This window comes from Melanerpes formicivorus, unplaced genomic scaffold (assembly GCF_026170545.1).
Source record: "Melanerpes formicivorus ecotype bairdi unplaced genomic scaffold, bMelFor1.0.p_v2 SCAF_6, whole genome shotgun sequence".
NCBI lineage: Eukaryota > Metazoa > Chordata > Aves > Piciformes > Picidae > Melanerpes > Melanerpes formicivorus.
This window is the reverse complement of record NW_027142358.1, coordinates 83396-101605: the sequence shown is the minus strand read 5'-3', so window position 1 is coordinate 101605 and position 18210 is coordinate 83396. Positions and strand designations below refer to the sequence as shown.

Sequence of the window (18210 nt, the reverse complement as noted above, 5' to 3'; positions counted from 1 at the left end):
AAGTCTATAAAGAAACCTTGACATCAAGCTAAATGCCTCCGTTAATCCCGGCTGGTCTCTGCCCTCACTGCAGCTGCCATCCCAGGACCTGACGATTTCTGGTAGGTTGCTTTTGTGAATTCAAGGCTCTCAATTTACAAACTGTGAACAGAAAAAAATAAATGTGGTTTCTGTTTAGCTGTCTAGATCTTTAAAGGTTCATTCTTTAAGCAGTAATCCAAAAAAGTTAGTCACATAAATTGGTTTACCTCCATCGGTGGAGAACAAGCCCATAACAAACAGTCCACACGCTGCTGCAGACACAGATAAAGGTTTTAAACCAGGACAGTGCTGCTCCTGACAGTGTGACTGTTGAGAAACATCACCAAAATGTACTTACTGAGAATGGTATCACCTCTCTGAACGCTGCTGAGCTGTCACCAGGTTCTCCAAACTAGATTTCAATTGCAGCTATATTAGATCCCTTTCAAGCAGAGTCTAACGCTATAGCCTCTCTTTATTCAGCAAGGTCAAAAGGCAAAATTCATGCTTGTGTCACAAATCTTTGACCTACAAAGCAGGATTATGCCAACATATTAATATATACATATCCAAAAGCTGCCTTTTCAATTCCAAAGCTGTGAAGTGAAACTAAACAACTATCAGAAGTAAGCTAGGTTTTTTCTGAGGAAGAGATTTTTACTGTCTTTAAGCCGCATTTGGTAACCCTTTGTAAACTCCTAATCTTTTCATCACATATCAGTTGCACGAGAAAACAGACACCTTACACCTCTGCCTGCAAATTCTATCTGGATACAGCATGCCATTAAAAAGAGAAGTGCCTTACATTAAATGCTTACAGTGTGTTTTCAATTTGTTTTGAAATCATTCGTCTCCTTTCACAAATTTTTTTTTTTTTTATCCAGAAGTCTCCAATTCAAGCAGCAGACTACTAAGAAAATGTCTGTTAAATCCTAGCATTTTAACTTCATACGAATAGGAAGAGGAATATTCATCAAGTGAACTTCATATGACATTTTAGCAAGTCAAAAAAAGAAGAGCTTATGAAAACAACATTTAAAAGAAGTTGCCGAGTAGCAAAAGTGTTTCTCAAATGCTGCAAGATGCAAAACCTAAACTAAAAAGGTCATTTCATATTGGGAATTAGGTCAGATGCCTAGACAGAAAGATAATTAAGATAAAGACACCCAATTAATACACAGGATTAAGGCTATATTTAAAGTAGCATAGTACTGAGCTCTTCCATAGATAAGGCACAGCAAAAACGCCTCCAGACACCACGCTGTACATCCCCTTCTTGCAAAAAGCTTCTACACTTCATTCATGTCATATTTCAGCAAGTCACACACTTCAGAGTCACCTCAGGGGCTCATTTACTCTCACCACCTCAAAGTCTAGATGAAAACTGGATCAAAAAAAACCCAAACCAATATATAACCAAAAAAAAACCATACAAATTAAGTTTGTTCCCCTCATTTTAGGTGTTTTCAGCCCCTGAATAGTACCATTCCTCCTTCTAGTTTCCAGTTTGGTGGAAGAAGAATTCACCTACTTGGAACATAACTAATTCAGTGTTTAGTTTTAGATATGTCTGACCTATAGTCTCATTAATTTGTATTCATTAGTCTGTGATAATTCTTTTGTGGTGCTTTATCCAACTTCTAACAGAGAAGAGGACAGGAGTCTTTTATACCTCAGTTTAATTAACCTATTACTTAAATTAACTGCTCCCACTTAACTAAATGCAGTATTTTTAGTTCATCACCTATTAAGAACTGAGAAAAAGGGGGGGAAAGAAAAATCACTTTATCTCATTATCTAGCCAAAAGAAAACCATGTGCTTATGTGTTCCCGTTCATTGCATCTGTTAAGAATATCCAGAGTCACAGTTAAAAAGAATTAAGAGCTAAACACAAACTTCAAAAGCTCTCAGAACTCCATTTCCTAGTTGGAGAAATAGGAAGACTTAACAGCTTCATTTGTAAATGCAGGAGAAGTCTGGGCTTTTTGTCAAGCTTTTGCTAAGCAATTAAAGCATTTTTTTTCCCTACAATAAGTCCTTGGAAAAGTTTTAAATTACTTCCTGGTTTTATGTATATATATATAAAAAGACAACTTCATTTATAAAACAGTGGTCTAAAAATTCCTGGCTATCTGTTTAGTACCACGTTGACCACTTGTACTATATGCCTTCCAGTACCACTCTACTACCATGAAGATTATTTTATGAAGCAGTCAGCTTTATGAATTTTTTTATCAGGTTACCTTAATTGAACATTTAAAGCTTAATAAGCTTAAATGAACTTAAATAAAGCTTAATAAAGCTTAAATCTCAGGCAAGCCCATGAGCTAAAAACACAAATATCTTTAGAACAAGGCTGCTTTATATACATTGCAACTTTTACAATTGTTTACCACTATAGCTAAAAATTAAAGCAACAGATTGCCTTTAGTAAGCATCAGTTTACTTTTGTACATGCTCCTGGAAGATGCTAAGTATCTAAAGTAGTCCTGAAATAGTACCTGCTGAATTAATTCTCACTTTGGGGAGTACTCAAAAGGTTTAACTACCTACAGAAAAGAACTTAGTCATTTTTAGAGAGCTTTTTCTATCCCAGTCACAGAAATACAAGTGTGTGTAAAATGGACAGATTTCAAAGAGTGACTGACATCAGATTTTAAATGATAAAGAAGTCCTCTATTACAGTGTGTGCAATTTGAGATATTTACTCCCACAAGAATGCTAGCATACTACAATCCACTCAAAAAAGCATGATCACATTGAAGATTTAAAAAGTACTTAGGAGCTAACATTTATGCTTGTTAAGGTTAGGCATTACAATGCAAACAACATGTGTTATTCTTCACATGGGAGATGTAATAGCAGAACTCATCCTTCCTTTTTGCTTAACAACACTTTTTGCTTAATAAAAACCCAAGCAAGTACTTCAAAAGAGTTTGCAGAGTTTGCAAGAGCAGTTCTCCAGCATCCACCGATTCCACAAGGAAGAAAGCTACAGAACTGTGTCAGCATTCATATTCAGGGGGCTTTGGTAACACAAACTGTACTCTCATTCAGTACAGAGATCTACTAGGTTTAGCTTTACCCACACCCAAGAAAATCTGGCTTACAAACAACCTGAAAAACCATTGCAGGAAGACAGAAACTTTATTTTCTAGGAAATTTGATGGAAAGCTGCAAATCAGTTCTAGCACTCCACCCGCTCTGTTACAGGATATTCTGCCACAGGCATGTGGAATGCTCATAAACACAAGTTCTCAATATATGCATAGTCACTTTTTAAATTAAGACAAAAAAAAAAAAAAAAAAAGGCATTTTATTATTTGGGGGTTTGTTAAAAGAATTATTTCAGACATTTCCAGATTCTCCAACTACAGCCTCGTTTCTTACACTGGTTATCTGTATCTCTGAGGTATCTCACTTCGGACACTCAAGACAAGCAATTTAAAAGCTTCTAAAACCCACCCTACAAGAACAAATGAAAGAACAAAATGTAAACAATCAAGTAGCTCCTTTCAAAAAGGCTGCACAATACTTATTTGCCTGCTTATGTGACAGAAGTTGGCATAAATATGTGCATTAAAGATTTGCCATTGCTCTCTGTATTCAAATACCCACAGTAAGAAGGAACTCTTGAATCACACTTATCAAAGCTACTTTCTTATCAGCACAAGCAAGATTAATTTGACCATGCTCAGGCTTCTTTTTTTGGGGGGCATATTAAAGAGTATTAGTTTCCCAAAGTCTAAATTCCATAAATACTGAAATAGTTAACTCAGTGTAGTCAATGCCTGTTTGATCTCAGAGTTTTGATGTGTTGGGTTTTGGACGGGTTTTTTTAACTAGTACATGACCTAGCCGAAGCCAACTGTTGGTTCAAGAGGAAAAGACAAAATCCTGCTATATTTCAGTCTCAGACAGGATGAAGACAGAATTTCCCTGTCTGACCAGAAAGCCTGAATCATTGTGGCTCTGCTCCAAATGGGACAGAAGATGCAGAATATGCTCTTGTTCACATAGAGCCGGATGAGAGGCAGGTGTGGTTCAGCAATCACCTTTCAGGCATTCACCAAGAGCAGCAAGAAAAACATACACATGCAAACCTAACAAAAACCACCTCACCAAATAAACCCAAGCCACTCCAAACATCTACCTTTGGCCAGTTGGACTACAGATTAGTTCCAGTAACTGATGCTAGCAAAATGCCAGCTTTTTCCTCACTACAGCAATATATTCTTCCATAAGGAGGTCTCAAGTTTCTCTACAAACATCTTCTCTGGTCAGAGGAAAATGACGCTGATGACCTAATAGAAACCTAAGCTCTGTACATAACTCATTCACTGAGTTCAGGAGTTTTAATCCTCTGCTCTAAACTCTAGCCAACATCCATATGAAAACTAACAGCATCCTCTTGGACAACTTCAACAGAAAACGACTGTCTCACTGCTGAAGACAGTCTCTCAACAGCTGTAAACCAAAAGTGAAAAGAATATTTGTATCTGCTCTGAATCCTAGACAGGACAGCTTTCCAAGGTTTATCCTCACCCCTCCAGTTCATCTTAGAAACGTTTGAGCTACAGCAGCTTCTCTTCAATCTACATTTTCCTAGTCACTTCTGACAAGACATAAGATGGTCCAACTCACATAAAGCATTCCAAAGTGTTGGAGATAGTGTATCTCAGGATTCATAGAACCATTTTCAGAGCTGAGATTACTGACAGTAAATTCACCTTAAAACTGTAACAGCAGTAATCACAGATTTGCTCTACTGACAGGTCAGGTATTTAGACTTCAATGGTGGGAAGGGCACACAAAATGGCACATACTTGATAACTGTCCCCAAGCCAAATTTGTCACCATTTGAGAGTCACAGCATTTCCACAGAAGCAACCTGTTGACAATCAAACACAGGAGAGGTTTGCAAGATTAAATTACTAGGAAGGGTTCCTGCACTCTGCAAAGCGTGCATCACTGACGCCTGCAAGCTACGGCTGGGACCTGTGATTACAGCTGAGAACGCAGCTGCTTGAATTACCATGATTTTCTCCTATCACCCACATAATGAATTTAGGTATTTCCTCTAATTTTCCCTTCTTTTAAAAGGGTCAGGAAAGGAGGAGAAAAAAAAATAAAAATAGGAGGTTTTGCAGTATTGTTTTAAAACAATGCCACTGCCTAACACTGCTGTTCCCACCCCACCTCCCCTTGTAATCCACTGGGCTCTTCGCTGGGCAACATTAGCCTTTGCTTTGTGTATTCTTACATACTGCATTAAGTATTGTTAGCAAGCATGCAGAATCGTTCTTAAAACAACAGAAAAAAAATACAAACTTGAAGTTTTCAGAGTTACACTGCATCATTTCCACTCTTTAAACGCTGAATTATTCACCAAATGGGATGGGATCATTCACAGCAGTGATTCAAGCACTGCTATGAAGCTTTCTGCCATGTCACTGCAAGACTATGAACTCCCATTTTCAGCCTTCCTGGTTGAGCTCTGGCAAACAGGAGTAATGGTTTAAGCCATCATTACACAAGTGACATGCATGTAAAAGTCCATTTTAGCTCTTGCTGCAAAACAGCTAAAAAACATTACAGAGAAAGCATACTTGAAAAGGTGTTTTTCAAATGTTTTAGCATCATTTAAAGCATTAAGCACATGACATTAGTCACTGTTAAGGATTAGCACCTTCACTTCGGTGACACTAGCAAACACCTCAGCCTTGCACTTAATGCCATTTCATAGTATCAGTCAGAGTTGGAAGGGACCACAAGGATCATCTAGTTCCAACCCCCTGCCATGGGCAGGGACACCCCACACTAGATCAGGCTGGCCAGAGCCTCATCCAGCCTGGGCTTAAAAGCAAAAGCAGATCCTACTATTTGTACACATTTCCTCCTGGATGGGCATTCTTCATCACTATGTTGCCTTTTAAACTGATACAGGAAAATAGGTTTAAATGTCAAGCTTCAATGGAAGTTAAAAAAGAGGCAGGAACAAGCTATCTAAGTGTCACGATTTCCATCAGATATCCCCAGATGATCTTAAAACAGGGGATGGAAATTAAGAAGTAATTTTGTAAAATCATGTGAGTTTCACAGCTAAGCAAGTCAAAATTGCTAAAGCATTCCCAAATGATTCTTCTAATTTAATTTTATGCTAGTCATATCAGGCAATTAATTACTGCCTTTGAGTAAGAGCAACAGTCTGATTATCATCAGCTGATCTCTGCAACACACTCTTTATTGCAGACAGATTTTTATGACATCTGGAAAGTCTTCAAAAGTGTGAAAACTGTGTTGGTGTAGTAGGATGCCTGTATTTTCCAGTACACAAAACAGCTTTAACAGAGGGGGCTGGGTGCACTGCTCTGCTCAGCTATAGTGTGGCTGCAAGCTGAACAAGGGAGGTAAAAGTCTGTAAAGGTAAGTTGTTCCCATGTAGGTTTTCTTAAGACTAAAATGAATTGAAACAGCTAAGCTGGGAGGGGAAGAAAACACCTAACTAGGTCTCCAAGTCCAGCCTAGGATTGAAACCAATTTCTGCCTATCACAAAAACTAGGGTTTTTTTTTCCCCTTTCTTTTCCTCCCTGCTACACATAGCACCTCCTTAGCTGTTTTCATAGCTATGTTTATTTAGAATAAACCAAACCGGGTTGGAAGAGACCTTCAAGATCATTGCATCCAACCCATCAACCAATCCAACCCACCTAAACAACTAACCCATGGCACCAAGCACCCCAGCAAGTCTCCTCCTGAACATCTCCAATGATGGGGACTCCACCACCTCCTTGGGCAGCCCATTCCAATGGGCAGTCACTCTTTCTGTATAGAACTTCTTCCTAACATCCAACCTAAACCTCCCCTGGCACAGCCTGAGACTGTGTCCTCTTGTTCTGGTACTGGCTGCCTGGGAGAAGAGACCAACATCTGCCTGTCTACAACCTCCCTTCAGGTAGTTGTAGAGAGCAATAAGGTCACCCCTGAGCCTCCTCCTCGCCAGGCTAAGCAACCCAAGCTCCCTCAGTCTCTCGTCATAAGGCTTGTGTTCCAAACCCCTCACCAACCTTGTTGCCCTTCTCTGGACTCGTTCCAGCAAGTCAACCTCCTTCCTAAACTGAGGAGCCCAGAACTGGACACAGGACTCGAGGTGTGGCCTAACCAGTGCAGTGTACAGGGGCAGAATGACCTCCCTGCTCCTGCTGGCCACACTATTCTTGATGCAGGCCAGGATGCCATTGGCCCTCTTGGCTGTCTGGGCACACTGCAGGCTCATGTTCAGCCTACCATCCACCAGTACCCCCAGGTCCCTCTCTACCTGGCTGCTCTCCAGCCAAGACAGATCTTAAATGCTGCCAGGTTCTAGCTGGGTCCTGCAGTACACAAGAGATGCACTCTCCAGCCCTAGGAGGGCTTATCAACCCAGGCAGGGCAAGAGTCCTACCAAGGAAAGGTGCTTAGGAAAGCAGATGTACTGAAATGCCTTTGTGCAGGTGTGATGCAGAAGTCTGAGCTAGTAAACCCAGCACAGCATATACCTAACTTGCTGGGGAGAGCAATTCAGGAGCACCCACATCCATGGTACCATATGCACAACCATTTCACTGTGCTGTAAAGAAAGTTCCCAACCAGCAAACATGTTTGTCAATTGAAGTCTTCATTAGCCTTATTTTTGTTCTAATATACTAGATACCCTGCCTGGGATCACTGAACATCTTGGAAGGTCTGAATTCCAGCCTAGGCTAGATTGGCTTGTGTAACAACTGCAATTTGTTAAATATTGAAGATAAAATACCAACAGGAAAAGCTTCTGAGATTTATGTGGGGTTTACTCATGTCTCTTAGTTTAACCAGAACCCCAGCAAAAAAAATTAACCAAAGACATTATGTATAAATTCTGTGTTCATCTTAGTGTGTCACAATTAACCTGACAGATGTTTCTAAAACAATGACTCCCAAATCCTCTTCCCAGGAAGTGGCATCCACACTCATTTCTAAACTGAAAATTTATCTGTTGTTGTAAACAAGTTCTCTTCAATCCTCAAGCCACCAGACACTTTCAGAAGAGCCTTCTGAGCCCTGATATTTATGGAGCACACAGAATGGAATCTGCTCAGAAAACTAATTGTTCCCAGCTAACATTAGCAATATTGGAGCATTGCTTTCTTCTGGACAAAAGCAGAGTTTAAGAACATCAGGCAAAGGTTTGTGCAGTTCTGCAAAGTAATGGATTTGAGCAGGCTGGGGTGGCACAAATTATCTATGAATTCATCAAACCACATAGGTATGTAACATTAGCACCAGGCTAATTTTAGACCATAAACTGTATTAATCCTCGGAGGAGTTTAATTGGAAGCCTTTTGCTATTTGCTAAAGAACAATACTACCAAGAGCTACAAAATGGTGAAACAGTTTTAATCAAACAAGTGTGAACATGAACTGTAAACACAGAAGCATACTGGGTGACTTCAGGCAATCTCTGCAGGAATGCAGAGTAAGCAGTTCCCCATAGAAACCCAGTAACAAGAAAGGACTAGCTCCAATAGTGAAATTAGCAGCCTGAGACTAAGCTTCACCACCAACGGAGCTCCATGCTGATTACTAGCACCCACTGTCCTTACCCAAGCTGCTTAAGAGCTTCATAATCAAGTATCATTTGCTAAATGAAAAAAGATTAACTCTTTCATGTGCTTAATACAGATAAAATAGGTTCTGCAAGAGAGTCGTATTTTGACATCAAATAAGCTAAGGGGAACTGTATTAGCCACCCATTTTCACAGGTAAATTCTCTGTGCCTCTGCTGCTTGATGTACTCTCCTTCAAGGAAAATCCAGTGTTCAGCTTTGTGTCACAGGTAGAGGGAACATTAGTCACACTAACTACCCACAGAAACTAAAAACCATAACACAGCCTGCACAAAGTAATTCAGCCCAACTCTAGTGGGCTGAACACACTTACCTGCTCCAACAGGCTCAGAGCCAAACTCACACACTGAATACAGAACTAACCAGGCTGGAGATCATCAAGTCCAACCCATCACCCAACACCATCTAATCAACTAAACCATGGCACCAAGTGCCTCAGCCAGTCTCTTCTTAAACACTTCCACTCCACCACCTCCCTGGGCAGCACATTCCAATGGCTAATCTCTGGGAAAAATTTCTCCCTAACATTCAGCCTAAACCTCCCCTGGTGCAGCTTGAGACTGCGTCCTCTTGTTCTGGTGCTGGTTGCCTGGGAGAAGAGACCAACCCCCACCTGCCTACAACCTCCCTTCAGGTAGTTGCAGACAGCAATAAGGTCTCCCCTGAGCCTCCTCTACTCCGGGCTAAGCAATCCCAGCTCCCTCAGCCTCTCCTCACAGGGCTGTGCCCCAGACTTTTTCCCAGCCTCGTTGCCCTTCCCTGGACATATTCCAGCAACTCAACATCTTTCCTAAACTGAGGGGCCCAGAACTAGACACAGGACTCAAGGTGTGGCCTAACCAGTGCTGAGTACAGGGGCAGAAAGACTTCCCTGCTCCTGATGCAGGCCAGGACACCATTGGCCTTCTTGGCCACACTGCTGGCTCATGTTCAGCCGACTGCATGCCTACAGTATCTCAGGTAATGAGATTAACTCCTGTAAGCCCTATGTTTCATTTTAGATAAGTTACCTTTAAAAAAACAGAAAGTACAACTGCTTGCTTCAGATTGTAAAGAACTGAAAGCTATATAAATTATGACACTGAATAGAAAGAGTATTCTCACTGATCATGATCAGCTTAAATGGTCATGCCTGGAGTCCAGATGAACAGAAGGGTTAAGTCTCAATGCTAGTGCATGCAAAAACCATGAAGCACCAAACAAATCTTGATAGATTTTTCAGGGCTTTCATTCATCATCCACATGAAAGAAGTTCACTGCAAGACTCAGATCACACAATTTTTAAATACAAAACAACAAATTAGTTAAATGAGGTGATTTTCATTCTGTTATTACTGCACAAAGAATCTTTATATCCTGTTTCAAGTTGCAGAAGGCTTTCTTTTTCCTGTCAGGCCAATTAACCTCACTGCTTATCAGATTGATATCAGCAGCAAAAGCAAACAGTAATCAGCAAAACTTATTCTTTTATGTCTTCAGCCACCTCTTCCTCCAACTGAGATCATTTATTTTGAGGGCCTCTGGTCTCCCAGTTTCTTCCCTAATCAATCTCAAGTCAGTGACATCAAGTTCAGTATTCAGTATCACGAAGGTTGGAAGAGACCTCAAAGATCATCAAGTCCAACCTGTCACCACAGACCTCATGATTAGAGTAGAAAAAGAAAACAGAACATTTGTTGACTGATCTTAGGTAAAGAATCATTCCTGAGAAGAATGCCACCTGTGTACTGGGAATTGTCCAGTATGTAGCTGGTCATGCATTAAATCTGAGTTTGTAACAAATTTTACACTGGCTTTCTTTCAGAATTAGCTCTTCCCAGTGTGAAGCTCTGCTGGAGCTGGGGAAGATGGCTAAAAGGATTTAAAACCCCTAGAACCAATAGGTTTCAAACCTGATATCCAGATAAGGAGATTGACATACATACTTTGTACCACATACTTTCATTTAGTCTGAAGAAACATGGCTTTAGCAACCCTCTGGACAATGTATATCTGAGAGAAACCACTCCCAAAATAAAGACAGTAAAAAGCTACACTACAACAAGCTTCCTTTTACACACAATGAAATTCTACATTGAAGACAGAGAAATATTTTATGTCCTGGTGTTTGGTTTTGTTTGCTGTGTGCCAAATTGCCTACAGATCCATTTATTTAGCTCCTGCATGAATAAGAAAGACTACTTGTCCATGTGCTACAAATGTAATCTTCCACACATGGAAAGACCAGCCAGCAGTCAGACCTACTGATTCAAAGTACAGCTGCTTTGCCGCTAGTGGAACAAGTCATTGTGCTACCACCATTCAGAGCATTACCTCTCTGGGTCAGTCTGAAAATCTGTAAGTACCACTTCACCTGGGAGCAGCGCTGCAGTGCTGCTTTACCAGCAATTTTTGCAGGGCAGAAAAAAAAAACCCACTCAGATTCTGGAGAGGAGGGCAAGAGGGGATTGGATGTGGCACTTGGTGCCATGGTCTAGTCATGGGGTCTGTGTTGATAGGTTGGACTCGATCCTCGAGGTCATTTCCAACCTTAGTTATACTGTGGCATCAATACTTCTATAGTGGATTGCTGCACCTAAACCAGACACAGCACAAACAACAAAATTGAAATATAAGTAAATAAATAAACCCCTCCTCTTTCAGCAGCAACTGGAATGAGAAACTTCACAAACAGGAGTGCTTTACACAAATTTAACTAGTGAGGGAGATTCCTATCACAGCTCCAGTAGAAAGCCACTTAGGAAAAGAATCTCCATATCCTCTCCCATTTGGAGAAGCTGTAGGGAAAGCAGCTAGAGCTACAGGCTGCTGTTTTCTGCAGTTAAGACATGCTCACATTCCCAAGCTCTACTATTATTTCTGACTCTCTCAGTATAACCTCATCATATGAATAATACATACATATAAACACACTTTCTTTAATTTAATACCTTTTCCAATACCTCTATTACAGCATTATGAAGTCATTTCTATTATAAAACACACTCCAAATCAATAGCTACTTAAGTTCTGCCAAAAATAAGAAACTGCTGTGTAACTCTCAAATTGCATTCCATAATGGCAAATTAAAATAGGCTTTTCTAATTATTCTTCCCTGTGTAATTCAATATAGCCCCAGCTCCCAAATAAAGCATAGAACTATTCAATATGACTAATTAGGTTGCAAATGATCAGTTCTAAGGATAATTCATGTTGAAAGGGACCTCAGGAAGTCGGCTAAATACCCGATGTAGAAATGTTAAAAGCAATCCTTTGTGAATTACTTCTAAGGGAAAGAAAGCTATTCCCCTCAGTGGTAGCATGCATTAAAGCAAAGCAAGGTGTAGCTTCTCAAACAGGCTAGTATCAACACAAATTACAAGCTTTTTTAAATTAAACTGAGAAACCAAGTGTTCTTAAAACATACAGAACTGACTCACTGCTTTGGCAATAACCTGCTCTGAAGCTAAATGGATGAACTTGCAAGACCTTACATTTAGATAAAACCTTGTAGCTGCCAGATTATTTCCACCCCCCCCCCATACAGATTAAGAAATATTAGGAAATTAAAGTCTAGAGGGAGACCAGACTGCAAGTACTTCCTCCTCACCATTTTCATACACACAAAGGACTTTATCTTCATTATGGCAAAGTGTATTTTCACTGTCCTGAAACCAAAGCTGTACAAAACCTTCTTAAAGCAAAATCAGGACCTCTTCAAAACAAAACTACAGCTGACTGTTAAGGCCAGGCTAGACAGGACAACAACCTATACACCTGACATGATGGGGAGAGTATCAAGGTTGCCATTAATAAGCAGTTTAATAATAGATTAATTAGCAGTTTAATAATAGATTAATTAGCAAGATACAGCTTATTGGAGACCTAACAGAGATGACCCCACAACAACATCAAGAGCATAAGCAAGCAAGGAGATGGACACTTGAAACAGTCCTTATTATGTGTCTGTGAATACTAAACATGCTATGGCAAAGCTAGTAACTACAGCTTAGTGTTAACCACTCTGTCCTGCTATTAAAAACTAAACCAAACATGAACAAAGTCTATAGCACTACTTTTAAAGAACTGTTGCTGGATGCAGGACACTAAATCAACTCCACTTTGTGCTGATCATTTGTATCTACCATCCTGCTCTACTAACAGAAACCTGTATGAGAAAGGGTCACATCAAGCTATGTCTATGGGCAAGACTGACTGAGTATGGCTCCTGAGAATGCTAGCATTAGAGATTCTGGGACAGCAAGACACAGATGGTGGGTCTATGGCTGTTCTGCAGAACACCAACAGCTGACATCAAAACCAGCTAAGTCAAGGTTTTCCATGCTCATTCTCAAGCTCCACTCCCTGGTCTTGAGAAACAAAAACACCAAAGCAAAACAATGTAAACAGTTAATTCAAGTAGAGTTATGGAACATGTAGAGCCAAATAAATAATGCTTACAGGTTTTTATTACCTTACTGAGGTTTGAGCTAGTTGTATAAAGAAAAATCTTCACTGACAGTTGTCTAGTTTTTCAAGACTACACCAGAACTTATGTATATTGGAGAAGGGAAAAAAAAAGCCCTTTTAGGTCTTTCCCACATCTGAACAAAGAACTTCTGAGAGATCACAAGGCTTACAGAAAAGCTGTTTGCATTTCTATTACAAAGGAACAACAAACACCTTAAAGTGAATTATAAATAGTAGTAACTCTTGCTACTCTCAACTGAATTGCACAAACCCTTTTACCAACCATGCCTACAGAAAAAAGCCTACCATTCCCTGAAATTTACCAGCAGCCTTGCTTCCAGAGTTAACCAAATCCTACTACATGAGACAGCAGTCACCATTCAGTGGCAAAGCAGCTTCCAAATAGGGTGCTTTGCAGGACACAAACACATCCCTTAAAGAGAAAAGTTTAGAATAAAATGTAAATTGCTACTTATTTGTTTATCCACAAAGTGCATCCCTCCCTTTTCAATGAGTAGAAAATTGGTTTTATGAAGAAAACTGCACATAAAAATGCTGGGTGCACTTCAGAATGCACTTCTCTGAGATTTAAGAGTGCACCAGAGATGCAGGACACCTCCTTCCACGTTCAAGCTGCAGTTAGGTACATTGCACTCCTAGCAACAGATGATACAAGAGAAGATGACCTTGCTAATGACTGCTTTGCTGCACCAAATTTTGTACTTCACTGGAAAGAGCACAAAAGTCTACGTGTAGAAATTTGGCTGCAGCAACAGGCAGCACACACATGATGACAATAGGTTTCTAATGCCATATTTCACTATTAAATCACAGAGATGTTATTGCAAGACGTTCAAAATCAACTACCGGCAAAAGTCCTCTTCTTTCGCCCTTCACTACCAAGCAATAACCTCTAGAAATTGCCCGAAGCACACAGCAAATGGCACATTTTAATTTTTAATGCTACTTAGCATCCGGAAACAAGATAAAACTCCCTAGTGGCCTGCAATCTGAAAGGCAGCAAGGTAACAAAGTGCCCCTTTTAACCAGCTGAAAAGGAACTCCTCAGCTCCAAGCGCTTGTTTACAAGGTTGTAATTACCGCCTTTCAAAGGTTTATTTACAAAGTTACTTGAGCATGAGTAGGGAGACATCAAAAAGGTTTTGAACTACACACGGAAGTAAATACTATGTACTTCAACAAACGGCATACAGGCCACAAAAATGGAGGGAGGATAAGCACATTCTCCCTCGATGAGAAATTGTGAAGCTTTAAGTAAGGTTAACAGGTTATTCACCAGTTGTGAAACTCTGACTTCTTTCTATACGTTCTGCCAAGGAATATATTAACATACTGTGGTGGGTTGAAAATTCCCCACACACACACACATTAAATTTACCAGACCAGCTCAGGTGGAAGCAAGTGGAGCTGTATTTACAAGCAAAACTACCATCTACAACGAAATAATCCCAAGTCAATGCATTCTTACAAATTCTACTTGAGTCACCAAACTTTGCATCTTATCAGCAGGGAGTCTGGTTTTCCAACTTAGTTCTCCATACCACCTACACCATGGTATGTCAATTCTCAACTATGCCACCAGGTAGGAGTGGCATACTACTCAGCTGTTCACCAGTTTTGCTGTCTAGGGATCTACCTGCATAAACTCAAGAGACATGCTGCTGGAGAACACGTTTGCAAACTGTGTTCCACAAAACCTCGGGCAACTGTTGAAAGCTAAGGGTTCTTAGCTAAGAGCTGCCACACACGGGTCTGTGTTCCCACTTGAAGCCTTAAAGGCAAAATTCTAGACAGTTAGGACAACCATTGACTCAATCATCCTCCCTTAAGACAATTTGATTGATGAGCATTAAGCTTAGTGTCCTGCCTTCCTCCTTCACCACGGAGTATGTCAGAATGACGTGTGCAGAACATGGCATAAAATTCAAAGGTCAAAAGCACCACATGCAGGGTGGGACACTGTTTCACTGAACACCTGCCACCCACTGTTAGCTACCAGCCTACTACCTAGTGTAAAGAGCAGCTATGATACTGTATTTCCCTCTCAAGCATTCACAAAGCCACAACCCCTGCTAACTTCAGGAAAACAATGTAACAGTTCATTCTTAGATCTGTAACAATTTAATGCTTCCTATATTGTTTTCAGTGACAGTTACCTCCTAGCCTCACACTTCTCATTTCTGTCTCAAGCACTGTGCTCCACTGGCTTCTTTCCTTATTTTTCCCTTCCAGTCCCTTTAACATGGTAGTGGCTCACACATGCCTCATCCATTCTTTCTGGCTCAGAAAGTTTGAGAAATAGGTGAAAAATTCCTTGCTTCTAAATAACGAGAGCACCCTACTGCCCAGGTGCATCTCCCAAAGGAAAGGTGATGTCTGTATTGCTTTGCTGAAGGGGTGGAGCACACAATACTGATTCCACAGGCACCCTAAAAACTTGTCTAGAGAGCATAAACATCATCTGCTCTCCTAAGTATGCTGACAGTACTCACTACTTCTACAGAGGTCTGCACCCTTATTATGCCACACTCACTCTGCGCCATCACTGTGTCATCCCAGCCTCTCCTTTAGGCTCTTCTCCACAGTTAACACCTTCAGCCTCTTTCCAACACAGTAAGACAATGGAAGCAAACTCACCCTGGACAGATTCCCTGCTGTCCAGCAGTTGCCCTCTTCTGGAGAGCAATTCAGTACCTCAACATCTGAGAACACCACGACATTACTTGAAGGTATTACTTATTGTCCTGTCAGGATTTTTCCAAATCTTGGATATTTCACACACCCATTTCCATGAGAATGCTTACAGACTGCAGCAGAACCAGGTGAAAGAGCTTTAGAAATTACACCACCACAAAGCTAATTACCCTTGAAACAGGCATTTACAGTTACTCATCTCTGACGAATTTCAGAGAAATGTGGTAAATAAACCAAAAATCCTTACCTAACACAAAATGCAAGCTACAAAGAATAAACAAAAGAGGCAGGGAACAAGGTATCCCAAGAGTGATAAGACACACGGCTGAAAGAGAGCATGGTACCTGAAGAGTGGTTAAGACATTCAGTATCTTTTAACCAGAAACGGGGGTGGAATCAAAGCAAAGATACTGGTTCCCAATTCCACTGCAGAAGTATCACTCATCATGTCACTGTATTCACTGCATGATGCAGTCTGTGCTGTAGTGCATGCATTTATATACATCAAGTCCTACAGACCAAAAAACACCAAGAGGTCTCCCAATGTGGTTTTACATGCCACGATTGTGGCAATACTTCTCTTACCAACTTTTAGTTCCCTCAAGTTCCTGAAGAAATTCAACAAACCTGAAGCGGACATCATCTATCATGGGATCTCAAATACCCAAGAGAATTAACTTTATCCTTTCATTAAGTGACAATCACCTTGCCTCTATAGGTGAGCCACAAGTCTTGCCCAGGTGGCTTGCCAGTGTCCAAAGCTTGGGAGAAGGACACCCCAAACACACATGCTGTCCACAGATCCATCCCTCTCTCTTTTCCAAACAGGGATATCGTGGTCCTATTTAGATGCCCCCCAAATTTAGATGCCTCCTAACTTTGTCATTTAATTACATATAGTTTGGGGCATGTCACGATCTGTGTAATGCCTTCTTCACCCACCATAAACCGAGAACGATCCTTACCTTCACAGAAAGGTTTTGCTATCAGACAACAATGTACAAGCACCTCTATTGCAGAAGTGCCAACCGAAATTTCCTTTTTCACTTATTAAGACAAAAGAGCGATTCTGAGGCACGCCACACAAAGTACCATTGAGGGAGGCAGGGCATCTTACCTGATTTTATAATTGGGTAAGGTGTGCTTGCGCTTAATAACTTTCTTGAACTGGTTCACAATGATGGAAGTGAGCTGCGGCATAGGCCGCCCTTCAAACTGGGACTTCACTTCAAAGAGTATCACAGGGTCATCCATAAAAGAGAAGGACCAGTGTGTGAAGGGCAGGCGTGTGAAGACCAGCTTCAGCTTCCCCATCACCCTGGAGATCTTGACAAACAGGTAGGCCGACTTGCCAAAGACCAGGTCAGCATCAATGGCCAAGTGGAAGCCACCGTTGTATTCCAGGTCTACCTCAAAGCCCAGCTCATCGGGGGCGCCCTCTTCGTTGCAGACCACGGGATGAATGAGCTTGACAGATTTGAAGATGGGAAGGACATCGCCGAGAGAGACCTCCCTAAGGCTGAGTCCCTCCAGCACCTTCCCTGTCATCTTGGCCTGGAGCAGCTCCTCAAACTCCACCTTGATCTTCTTGGTGACCCAGTTCCTGACCAGGGCTGTGTCCCTGAGCTCTCTGAAGAGGAACAAGAAGATGGCATTGAGGAAGTGGCACGTCTCCTCGCGGGAGGAGGGAGCCGGAGGGGGCTCTGGCGGCTGCTGCTGTTTGGCGCTGGGCTCCGGGCCCGGGGGAGCTGCGGGAGCGGCAGGCGCTGAGGCCGAGGCAGGGGCCGGGCCGGGGGCTGGCTCAGGAGACGACTGGTTGCCGGCCTGCTCCGAGCCCTGGAGGTAGTCCCTGAGGGTGCAGTCAGCCGCAACACGGGAGTAGAGGAGGCGACCGCCCGCTCCGTCCGCCCCTGGGGTCTCTGGCTTCTTCCTGTAGAGGAGCAGAAGCTGGAGCAGGAGGGTGAGGAAGCAACCGGCCAGCGCCGACAGCAGGATCACATAGACCTGCAGCATCCTCGCCCCGCGCCGCGCCCCGAGCGCGCTGGCCTCACCGCGCCGCCGCCATGGCGGGGGCCGCGCCCGCAGGCCGCCGTTTAACGGCCGCGGCCGCCCCAGGCAGCCTCATCCGGGTCCCCCCACCGCCCTCTCCGCGGCGGCGGCCAGGGGCGGGGCGAGGGTGGGGCCAGCCAACGGCGGGGCGGCCTTCCCCTCCTCGCGGTATCATTGGCGGAGCCGGGGAGTTACGTCACAGCGCAGCTCAGGGTGGTGTCGCAGGGCGGCGGGCGCGTGCGCGTAGGGATCGTTGCCTGGCTGCGTTGTGGGCAATGTAGGCGCTGGCGACCCAGCCGCTCTCTATTGACAGAGCGGGAGAGATTCCA

At 42.2% G+C, this 18210-nt stretch overlaps 1 protein-coding gene across 1 annotated transcript in view; it reads right to left on the bottom strand.

The window, feature by feature from the left end:
- PDZD8 (PDZ domain containing 8) overlaps positions 1-17974 on the bottom strand; it is a 62609-nt gene extending 44635 nt beyond the window's left edge. The window contains exon 1 of the mRNA XM_068139281.1: positions 16950-17974. Within this exon, the coding sequence (XP_067995382.1) occupies positions 16950-17845 (896 nt within the window). The 5' untranslated portion in view covers positions 17846-17974. The remainder of the gene's footprint in view (positions 1-16949) is intronic.
- Positions 17975-18210: the final 236 nt, after the last annotated feature.